Source organism: Anser cygnoides, chromosome 16, assembly GCF_040182565.1.
Source record: "Anser cygnoides isolate HZ-2024a breed goose chromosome 16, Taihu_goose_T2T_genome, whole genome shotgun sequence".
Lineage (NCBI taxonomy): Eukaryota > Metazoa > Chordata > Aves > Anseriformes > Anatidae > Anser > Anser cygnoides.
In genome coordinates this window covers 5,523,673-5,535,406 of record NC_089888.1, presented here as the reverse complement: position 1 = coordinate 5,535,406, position 11,734 = coordinate 5,523,673, and the positions used below count along the sequence as shown (strand labels likewise).

Below are 11,734 nucleotides of genomic sequence, written 5' to 3'. Positions count from 1 at the left end.
GTTGTTTACTTTGGGGACTTTTATTATGCATGACTATATGTTGTATAATGTTTCCTTTGTCTTATTCCTCATTAGTTTCCAATTAACTTGCAGATGTATATAAAGCTTATCATTTTCTACCAATTACTTGGAATGTTTATGGACAGCTATGTTTTATAGCTCAATGAGAGAATCTGTTTATAAAAATAAAACAATCTAAGAGATTACGTTAAAGAAGACAATGTTTCCAGAATATCAGCCAAAGAAAGCTCTACTGCAAGTCGTAAGCGAACTGAATTACCTCCTGATTTGAAATCTAATAAAATGTTATGACATAATCTGTAGTTTATACTATAAATTAAACCCCCACAAATAGCAAAAATAATAAGCTAGTGACATCCTAGGCTCCAAATCTAATTAACAGTAGAATAGCAGGGACCTGGGAAAAAAAAAGCATGCCTTTATGACATTGTGACCATCTTTTCTCCAACTCAGAGAAGGAAGTTAAGGAAGAAAAGCAGTACGTTATTTGAGCATGTTGCTATACATTGCTGAAGATTTTAACAACTAGTCCTGATGTACTGGGTATAAAGTATTACCAAGTTTCACTACAAAACTAAGAGTTGTACTAAATATTTATATGGGTTCATGGTGTTTTGGCATGGAATGAAAACAGTGTTGGAACAAAAACAAAAGGTGAAACACGATTGGAGATGCTTAAACGAACTAATTGAAAAAGGAATTATCATGGACAAGAGCAGCTGGTGGTGAGACTTGGTACAAATACTGCAGATGTGCTTTTGCAGACTTCCTTACAGCACTGAATGTCATCATCCATTTAGCGCTGTTAATTTTAACGTATACATCACTCGTTTGCTATTGCTTTTATTGCCAGCAACAGAGCAACCCTCTTATTCCAGATATTTTTAATCATTTTTATACATTTTTGGCGATTACAAAGTAAAACAATGTTCATGATAACATTCATGATACAAAGAACCTGTGGGCGTATGAGGTACAATGTGTATCAGAGCTTGTAGTCATGTGGTAACATGAATTCTCACATTAATGTTTTATTACCATATTTCTATTCATCTCTTACCTGTTAGCTAATCAGCCCTGATTAGGACTTGCTCTAACATAACCAGTATTCTTTGAAAGTTTTTCTCTGTTAATAGGACTGCTATTATCCTTGAAAACATGGTATCTCCTCCCCCTGGCCTGCACATCTGAAGTCCAGTAGCCTAAAAAGAAAAGAATTCGTATACACAAAAAATGGTTTATTAATTATACATAAACTAAACTAACCCTTGGCATGTTTCTGCTGGTAACAGGGACATCCCCGTCTCCTGCTTCAGTGTTACAGACCCCTTGACTTGATGTGGCACAGAAATGTTTTATGAATTCTTACGAACTTTTAGATCGTAGAAAACTACGAGGGGGAAGACGAACGACTACATAGTGCTGTTACAACTATGCTGGCCTAAGGTCATCAGAAAAGCGGCACTTCACATTAATTAGACAAATTTGCAAACTGAAACTGAAAAATATTTCGAGTCAGGTGGAGTTAAAAAAAAAAAAAAAAAAAAAAAGCTTTTGTTAGCCTGTGCGTAGGGGGAGCCTTAAAACCACCGAGCTGACCCGAACGTGTGTCTTTATTCACTAAAAAGCCCGTGTTTCCTGTAGCTGGAGGCCGGCGCGGGTTTCCACCAGCCCTGCAGCGCTCCCTCCTGTAGCCCCGCGGTCGGGACCCGGCCTGGAGCCGTCGCTGTGCCGAGCCCCGGGGGGACCCAGCTCGCCTCTCCGCGCCCCCCGAGCCCGGCCGGGCCCGGCCCCCGCGGCAGGAGGCGGGCGGGCGGCAGACGTCAGCCGCAGCCTCTCTCTGGGCCGCTCCGTGCTGCATCATCCCCGCCTCCGGCCGCCTCCCCCCGTCCCTCCCGGCCTCTCCCCGCGTCCCCGTCAGGCCACCGGGAGCCGCCGCTGCCCGCCCGGCCCTGCCCGGCTCGGTCCCGCTCGGGGGCGCTGAATAAAGCCGCGGGGCCCGCCCGCTGCCGTCCCTCCCTTCCCCTTCCCCTCCCTTCCTCCCTCCCTCCCTTCCTCTCTCCGCCTGGTGCCGCCACCGCCGAGGAGGAGGAGGAACATGGCGAAAGCGGAGCAGGTCCTCAGCCTCGAGCCGCAGCACGAGCTCAAATTCAAAGGTACGGGGCCCGCCGCCCGCCGCCGCCTTCCCCGCCCGCCCGCCGGCCCCGCTCCGGCGGCAGCCATTTTCCGTGGGCCGGGGCCGGGCGCCCGCTGCCAAAATGTCCTTCAGCGCCGCGGCTTTCCCCGTCCCCCTCCTCCTCCTGCCACCGCCCCCGTCCTCCCCGTTCCCCCCCGTCCCCTTTCCCGCACCCCTTGGGGGCAGCGGGCAGCCGGCAGCCCCCGGCCTCCGCGGGGCCGCAGCGCGGTGCGGGGGGGTCCCGGGCCTGGCCCCGCCATGGCCGCGCTGCGGGGCCGAGGGCGGCCTGAGGGGAAGCCGGGAGGGAGCCGGGAAAGCTCCCGTTGTGCCCCCGGGAGGGGGAAGGACGGAGCCCGGGGCCTCGGGGAAGGGGAAGGGAGACGTGGAGCCGGCTGAGGCGGGGGCAGGCGCTCGGCCGAGGTCCCCGAGGAGCTGGGGCACCCCCGGACGTGTGCGGCGGGGCTCGGCCGGGCTGCGGGCAACCCTGGGCCCCCCGGCTCCATCCTTGGTGGCATTTAAAGGCGTGGGTGTTTTTTCGTTTTATCTTCGTTACCGTAACGCTGTGAGGCATTTAGACACATTCCTCGTGAATATTCCGCCTGCCCCAAACCCCATCTTTCCCTCAAGTCCAAAATTTGAATGGGTCGGAGCGGTTGCTGGCATTGAAATTCCAGTGTTATGACCTGACAGATAGCGCTGCTGTAATGCAATATTCGGGGATTACAAATAAGCATTCGGCAAGTTTATTTATGCTGCAAGAGTCAGAGGTTCTTTAGAGCTTCAGATGAGTATCTGGCAAATCTTCCTTTTTTAAAAATAGTGACCTATTTGCTGGCATCTGGTAAAACTACTGCTTATTCAAAAGCCTTTCATATAATGTTTTTACACGTAGGAGAAGCCTCTACTTTTATTTAGTAGTAAATATTTCAATATAAACTATTAGTATAAACTGGGCTTACAAGAAAGCATAATAATAAACAGTGGCTGGAGTGAATGTGTCTTTGTTGCAAGCTGAAGTCTTTGCATGTTGTTATGGCAGCAGAATCAAACATGCTTAAGAAGCAAACTGTTCTAATATTGTTTGTGTTAAGGGCTGATATTCATCTGATCGTGCTTGTTGTGAATGTGAGTAACGTTACTTCCATCAAGAAAGCGTATCCAAGCTGAGGCGGGCAAGAAGTGGGGCCTTACTTGGTACAGACTTGCCAGAGGCACCTAGTTGTGGTTCAGGGCCTTTTCTTATCATTTGGTTGCAAGCAGGTGTAAAACTAGCCAAAAACTGTGGGTTTTATTTGTTGTTGTTGGGATAAAGCTAACTAGTCTGGCTGCCTGGTCCTCAGTTGAGGATCTGGAACTGCTGAAGTTAAATCCGCCAACCGTAGAGGTTTTCTTTGTCAAATCTTTAGCCAGCATCGTACGTTCCTTATAATGTAAAACGTTGCTTGACTAGCTGCAGCTAATATATGGCTTAGTTTAAAAGTATGCTTAAATATTAATGTTCAAATAGGCTTAATGCTATGGATAGCCTTCATATGCCTTGGCAATAAATTCTGTCTTACAGCCCTTCCTGACAGGCAGTGCTGACCACTGTCCTTCATTCAGGAAAGGCCAATTTGAAGTATTCATGAAGTCAATTCCGCTCTAAGCAATTCTCGTCCTGTTTTTGTGGTGGCCTGGTAATGTGGCAGCAATGATTCTCTCGCCTTTGTAAACAGTTGCGTTTCTTTGCAAAGCATTGCTTCGCTCAGCACGCGCAGATGCGGACAGGTGCCAGTAGCGCTGCCGACTGGTGCGGCTCTGCTTCCTCGCTGGTGTGCCCGAAAGATTTGACGCTTCAGGGCAGCGGTGGCAGCGAGGTAGGATCCTAAACCGAGTTTCACAAACGCTGGAAATGGATAAAGGTCTCTGTCAAAATGCAGACGGGTAGAAAAAGCAGAAAATAATCAGCTGTGCTGTTGCCACGCTGGTCTGTATAATTCTTAAATATAAAATCTAGAGGGAGGTGTGACATTTATGAAAGGATGCAGGAATAAGATACCGAAGTGAGGATTCATTCTGTGTGTCCCAATGTGTGGGATTGCAGCAGTCTCTGTTAGCCACTGCTTTCACTTAAAAGAAAGGATCTGAAGACCTTTTCTAAGAAGCTTTTGTAACCTCTCGTTTTGCAGCAATTCTTGTAAATGCATTTAGGTCTTTCAAAATACCATTTGTGTCTTTTTTTTGCACAAATATCAAAGAAGGTATTCATGCCAGAATTGCTTTTCATAGCATGTGAGCGTGAGCAGGGTTGTCTTTCCTCTCCATCTCCTACACCATAACACACGCTCCAAAATAGCATCACCATGTGCTGCGCTGAAATGCAGCTGTGAATAGCGGGAGGCAGGACACTCCTCTCCTGACCATAATGTGGCTGGAGGTGCCCGTTTCTTACCCTGCTCATGTGAAATAGCAGCTTTGCAGCTGTGCCAGTGACTTCTGTTGGTCACTGCAGTTTTGCTGCCTAAGTGAGAAAGCATTGAACTACAAGTTTATCATTTAGACTTTATTGGTAATGAATGGTGAAAAAGACCCTTGTTGTTATACGTGACAACGTTTGCATTTATTTTTCCCTTCCTTTATTGTTAATCAAGGACACAGCATGCAACAATCAGATTTTCCGCCATGAATTAGATCTCGATATTTGAGGACCTGACTTAAGGAAGCACAAGCTTTAAAGTTATGCAGGGATGTGTAATTCTGGCCCCTTTTGTTAGATGGGTTTTGATAGCGTTGGTAATTACAGTGCCACACTTGTGCTATGGGGCACTGCCTTGTTCACTTTGCGGGATGGCCCCCACTCAGGCAGACCTATCCTTCCAGCATCATGAGCCCACTTGGAACAGATTTATTTAATGCCAGCAAGTGATGTTTTGTTAGAACAGAACTTATTGTACGACCCACCTGGGTTTTCAGCGGCTTGAAATGCCGCAGCATCCTCTGCAGGTGCGATTTGGGGTGGGGGTGGCTAGCAGAGGGCTTGTGCCAGCGGGTGGAGGTGGCGTGGGCTGCGGTGCGTGGCAGAGGGGTTTTGGGGGGTTGCTACAGGTGAGCCCGGGCTTATGACTCAGCACTCACTCTGTTGCAGTGCTCCCCAAGTGGCAAGTAGCAGTATTGTGCAACCAGATTAATTCCTCGCCAACCAGCACAAGTTGCTGCCAGTTGGTAATGCAGTTTCCTGCGTCCGGTGTGTGATTTTTTCCACCTGCACAACAACTGCAGTACGCCTCTGTGTAGCCTTCCTTTCTGAAAAGAGCACAATAACAAACCAGAATGACCAGTATTCTCCATTCTTAATCGTACTGCTCCAGCAGTGGCTCCAGGCCCAGCGGTGTTCCTTCCAAGCCATCGCCCGTCGCTGGCTCTGCTGCATCCTGGGGGTATGTCAGAGCTGCAGACGAAGGTGCGGCCTCAGCCCTTGCAGCACACTCCCAGGTGCATGGCTCTGAGCTCCTTTGCGTGTCTGTGGGCAAGCTACAGCCAGATCCATGCCTTGCAGGTTGGCAAAACCTCCTCTGTCTGATGCGAATGTCCAATTCTTACCGGAGACCAAGCTAAGGCTTTTCGGTCCAGCGGCTTGGCAACGTTTGGGACGTACGATCAGCCTTGAATCTGCTGTCGTCAGGGCTGGAAAGAAAGGTTCAGGACCTAGCGGGATGTTGTGACTCAACTATGTACTTACAGCTCCCTCCCTGTCATGATCTGTGTGTAACGGCCGAGGCACTGGAGGTATTCGGAGGGATTTGGCTGCCTGCTCATCCTGTTCTGTATTGGATAAACAGGGATTTCTCATCGCTGCCGCTGGAACAGGCTTTGTTTAAGAATGTAAAATACTGACAGTGTTATGAAAAGTTGCCTCTTTAGTATAATTAATATGCATCTTTTAAGTTGAAAATTTATACAGTGTTTCCTTTTAAACTGTTAGAGCCCTTCTGGTGTTCACAGCGCAATGGCAGTCAGCGCTAGGATTTCTTTACTCTTTGAAGGCTGCTGTGTCAATGGCTGTCTGCTCTTCTGCTGGAAAATGTACCGTTCTATGATTGCTTCAGTTTAGCCCAATTCCTAATAAAGTCATTGTTAGATCAAATATGAGTAAACCTTCACATCCTTCTGCATATTTGATCAAGTTTTACACTTAAAAAGAGAACAGTATTTAAATAACAGGCAGGCTTCATAAATCTGTATGAATCTATAGTTCATTAGTCGTTTTTTGGTGACACTTAAATATTTGTAGTTCATCTTATGCTAGCTATTCTCGCAACTTAGGTAAAATCAGTAGTTTATTCTAACTATTAAGTGTTCACTATAGTTGGACAGACTTGCTGCATCTCATTGAATTATTCTAATTTCACGTGCGTTAATTTTATAATTGCCTCTTCGCTTTCCATAGACTCTTCACTTAAAAAGAGCAATGCTTGGAGGAAAAGAGCTGAAGATAAAGGCAACGGAGTGATGCATTGTACCTATTTAGTGATACATCTCATTTTTTGAAAGGTGGGATAAGTTAAAGACAGCGTTTCCTTAATCAGCTGGTGTTCTGCACGCTAGAGACATGACACTAACAGCCCTGCTGGGAAAGGAGGAGGAATTGTACGAGTGTGGGCTGACAAAAGTTTGAAACTTACAATAGGATGCATCTTTGGTTAGAGAGCCAAATAATGATTATTTGAGGTGTGTGAAGCAAATAAAAGAAGTTTAGCCACATTTTCTGTTAAATTTAATTAACGTATTTAGGTCTCCTAAGATTATTTCCAAAAATCTCACAATCTACTTGAAGGTTTCAGCCAGTGCGATGTATGGGTTAAGGGCTTTTGAATAATTTTGTACTGCATTGATTCTAAGAATTGCAGTTGAAGTAATGAGCATTAATGGGAGCAAAGCATTACTACTTCAAGGAAGAGCCTTGTGATAAAATCAGCATGAGCAATTATAATTTGGAGCTTACTTCTTCTCTTAGGTTTGTGGCATTTTGTGTTTTTAATATGATCAACTCCTTGCCTTTATTGGAAGGGGCACGTACATTCAGAGTTTCCAGTTTCATATGAATCTGATGTTTGTGCACCGATTTTCAGCTAAGTTAATTTTTAGTGGGAAAATCATACGGCTGCTCTTTTAAGAGGTCATTGTAGTGGAAAAACTTGCTCAGTTTGAGCTATGGAACCATTGCGATGGTAGGTGACAAACAAGGGTGTCCAGCTGATTATTGAAAGCTCCTTGGTGGCGGAATGCCAGTCTGAACTGGTGATGGCATGTGTCCTCTGTTCATCACTTCCGAAAATGTGCCTGGGTAATAAACTATATTGAAGGTAACGGGTGACCGTCTCTACAGACACAGGTAATGTATCGTAGCAGATGTAGATTCACGCATGTGCGTAGCAGTAAATCATCTGTTTACCAGCTGCAACCCACCAGGCCACGTGCGATGTCGTAGCACCTGTGAGACGGGAATGTGGAGTCAAAATCTGCGCAGGAGTTTTCTGATAGTTTCTTCTCCCTGGAAATAAAATGATTGCATCTGTCTTCTCACTTCACAGGTTTTATAAATCATTTATGAATCAATGCAAAAAGAAATCAAATTAAAGAAATTTAAAAATTTCTTTTAAAATAAGCGAGCTACATCTGAATACAAGGCTGAATTCTGCCTAATTGTACTTTAATTCAGAATTAGGATTGTAAAAAATCAGAGCACAAGCCTTTAAATAGATTCTTGGATCTGTTTTGAAACTCAACTGGAAAAATGGCATCATCACCATAGTGAGTGATCCAACTTTATGAGCTCAGCTCAGCTTACATCTATGAACAAACACCCGCTTCAAAAGAAGCTTAATTTGTTGCATGCACCCCTCTCTAGAAGGTATCGATTGCATCAAATGAGCTTTGGATCAAGCGAGCAACTTCTGCATATGTTGTAATGCAATTTTTGCAGAAAACCGGGTGACCCGGGGGTCTGTCTTGTTTCTTGCTTTCGGCGTGCCTCCAAACAGAGCTTTTTGCCTAGCCGGAGACAATGCAGGAGTCAAATGACCCTTGCTAATTCTGCCCACGTCTTGCAGCCACACTCATTTTCTACTATCTTGTTACCATATTGGTCTTATGTTTGCTCCCTGCTGGGAACAACTAATAACTACTGAAAGCATTTCACAGTTGGTACAATAACAGCCTTTTTGCTTTTTCTGTCAGTGCAGTTGGTTGGCTCCGAGAGCTTTTATTGATGATGTTTGCAACAGTTTTGTTTGTGGTACCAGCTGTTGTTTCAGGCTTCAATTTCATCTTCGTTTTCGTAGGGAATATGATCTTTCACGTTATCACCGTGCCACTGCAAGCCATCCTTTTCTCCCTGTAAGCAAAACCTGGGTGATTTCAGTGGGGTCCAGTGAGGTGGCTGAGGGCCGAGTCCTGCTTCCCTCACCGTGCCGCTTCCCTCACCATAAGTGAGGCCGAAAGGAAGCCTGTGCTGCTTACATACATCAATATTTAAATAGCCCTTTATCTAAATTAAGGGCCAGACTCATGCCAAATCTCTTTTTCTGACTTTTGACCCGAAATTTATTCAATATATAAATCCTTTCATACCTGCTTTGTAGACTGAGAGCTCTATCAAAGGCAAAGGAATATCTGTAATGTGGCTGGGCTGCTGGTGCAGCCTTGGCCTGCTAGGCAGCCCTTCAGAAGGAGGGATTTGTGCCATCAGTCCAGAGCAGCTGTCACAATCTCGCTGTCACTGAAAACATATGCAAAGCAAATCACTATTTCCATGTTTAATTCAGTGCGGGATTAAAATGCACACGGATGGAAGTGATTGAGTGTTTACACTAGCAGGACAACCCTACTGAAAGTTGACCGAGCCTGTCCTTTCTGCGTTATAGCTGTTCTGAAAATTGCTTACCTCTACTGGAATCCTTCTTGCCCCAAAAACGTTTGTACATGTTTGTACAAATTGGGTGCTGCTGCCGCATGCAGTGCTTTATCCCACATTATTATAAATACTTTATGAAAATAATCTCTTTACTAAACTACCTTAGTGTCTAGCTTTCCGAGCTGTAAACGAAGCCCTTCATACCGTGGTGCTGTGGATGAAAGATTTCATAGTTCTAAATTTAATTCTGTTTTCTTGGTTGGTTTCCACGAGGTGTGGAAAAAATAGAGAAGGGGGAGGTTTGCCTGGTGATCCATTTACTTTTGATGCAAATTATAAAATCGTGTAGGTGTGGGACTCACTATGCAGCTAAATCTTATGTTTTTGCAGACATTTCTAAAGACTTGATTCAAGTTAGTTGTGTTTGTAGAAGCCATGTCAAGTGACTGTGGAACTCTTTAATTAAAAAAAAAAGAAAAAACTTTTGGTTTTCCCCTGACTGCTTTTTTTCATCTAACCAGTTATTTCATCCTTGTTGGTGCTTCTAATGTTTCTCGCAAGCAGGAGTCCAGCCCTCCAGTGTGCAGTTGTGTGGTTGGACTGTCACCCTTGCCTGTTTATATTTGCAGCTGTTGAATTTTGCAGTATGTGACTTACCAATGCATTTTGCATCTTTTCAAAGTGTTTGCATGCGTAATTTCCGCTGGTTTGCAATATCTTCTCATCTGGCCTTCCTACATGCTCACCAGACTGAGAGCAAAGGTCAAAGGGCAGTAAGGTATTTTAAAAATATTTTTATAGCTGATTTTACTCTGAACTTCTTGGTTTCACTCATACAGGGATGCAGATAATGCGTATGGGAGTTTAGGTTTGTAGAATGCCACTTAGCACGTTTATCTTGTTCTATGCCAAATGGTAAAACTGTCAGGTATTTTTACCCTTTATTAAGGTCTCTCACTGCTTATGACTAATTTTTTGATTTGTTTTTGTTTTATTTTTTCCTTTGATCTTGAAAGCACAGTTAATGGGCTAGTTTTCAAATGGTTCCCAAGAAATGTGTCTTGCTAAATTCAGGATTCCTCCTAATTTGTAGATATAATTAGTATCTTGCTGCCTATTTAGATTTTTTTTTAACTTGGAAAAGCAGCTACTCATTGTGCGTCCCAAAATCTCTAATTTTGCTCTTTTCTTCTGGTATTTGCAATTTATGCATAATTTTGCAGTTAATATTTGTTCAGTTGCTATTTAAGTTACACATCAGACTTGTCTATTTGAAGAGTATATACGAGCATAAAATTAGAGTAGTTATGTTGTTCCTTCCCTACCATTTGAATGTGCATCTGAAATGGAGATTAGTGATTAAATTAGACCAGGGAAAATTACTTCACAAGAAGTGCAAGAAAAAAGGGTAATTTGGGATGGGGCGGAGGGGGATAAAACCGTGATGCCTCTTCCAGGGAGATGCTTCACACTGACTTCAGCCTTCAGCCAGCGCTGTTTTTGCCGGGGGAGGCTGTGCGCCAGGCCGTGGTGCTGCACTCCGCTGCTGCATCCATGCTTCTCCCCAGGGGCCTGCGCTTTGTTTCAGGTTCTTTTTGGTACCCACCCAGCAACCCGTGTGCGTGAGGCTTCGAGCTGCGCAGAACTAAGTAGGTATCTTATTACATGTAGGTCTTAGTATTTCCTGGTTGTTGAAAGAGATGTAGCTGCTATTCCACCACGAAAAGAGAGTATGCCACTATTTTCTGAGCTGTTTTCCTACCTGGAGAGAGCTGATATGTGTGGGATTTGTGAGTGGAATGAACAAAGAAACATGATATGTTTGGCACTCGGTTCTAAAAGGATATGAAAGCACATTTGAAATAGATATACCTCTAAAAGCTGGCCAACTGCTATCAGTCTTTGGTTACTCGGTTGTACGCAGAAATCTGCACTAAATTGAGGATGTAGAGAAAATATTTCTTACGTGATTTTGTTGTTGAAGATCCCTGTAAGTAATGTTCAGGTCTAGTGAAACTCCGAATAGATCAGTTCAGGGGGAAAAAAACAAATGGCAGTGGTACCAAAATTACGTGAAGGACATGTTCTTCCATTTCGCCTGGAACCTTATGTGTGGCCTCACAGCTCTTACAACTGTGAAATCAAACTGTTAATGATGCTCTGAGGAATAGAAGGTGACAAAAATTACGTGGTAATAGATATTCTGAAAATAGTCATCAGACTCATGGTGTTTTTTTGTCTTTTTTTCCTCTTGAACATGAGGCATGCTCTGGCAAAAATAGGTTGTGTCAAAATAGGCCAGGGAAGGACACCGATTAATCCATCCAAATGAAATCATTTACTGCCAGCCTTGATCCAACTTTGGCACCTGGATCATGTAATTCTGCTGGCTTTGTGTGTCCTTTTTTCCCCCCTTGTAGATCATTTTATTGATTACATGATATTAAAAAAAAAAAACTCACTGCATAAATTATTTCACAGAGAGGGATTTGGATGGCACTTCTTGTTACATTTTTTTTTTCCAGCAAGGCTTCTACTGCTTAGCACAGCAAAAGTGGAAGTGGCCACTTCCCTCCCTTCATTCTTGCTTCAAGGGCTCTTATGGGCGAGGATAGGCACGGTAAGAGTAATGAAATTGATTCCAC

The 11,734-nt window shown here is 44.4% G+C and overlaps 1 protein-coding gene across 2 annotated transcripts in view; it reads left to right on the top strand.

Moving 5' to 3' along the window:
• Window positions 1-1,885: 1,885 nt before the first annotated feature.
• VAPB (VAMP associated protein B and C) overlaps window positions 1,886-11,734 on the top strand; it is a 30,609-nt gene continuing 20,760 nt past the window's right edge. Inside the window, exon 1 of one of the 2 annotated variants that reach the window (XM_066978402.1) lies at window positions 1,886-2,177. In XM_066978402.1, coding sequence (XP_066834503.1) covers window positions 2,120-2,177 — 58 coding nt within the window. In that variant the 5' untranslated portion in view covers window positions 1,886-2,119. The remainder of the gene's footprint in view (window positions 2,178-11,734) is intronic. The other variant, XM_048074650.2, reaches the window with a different exon arrangement.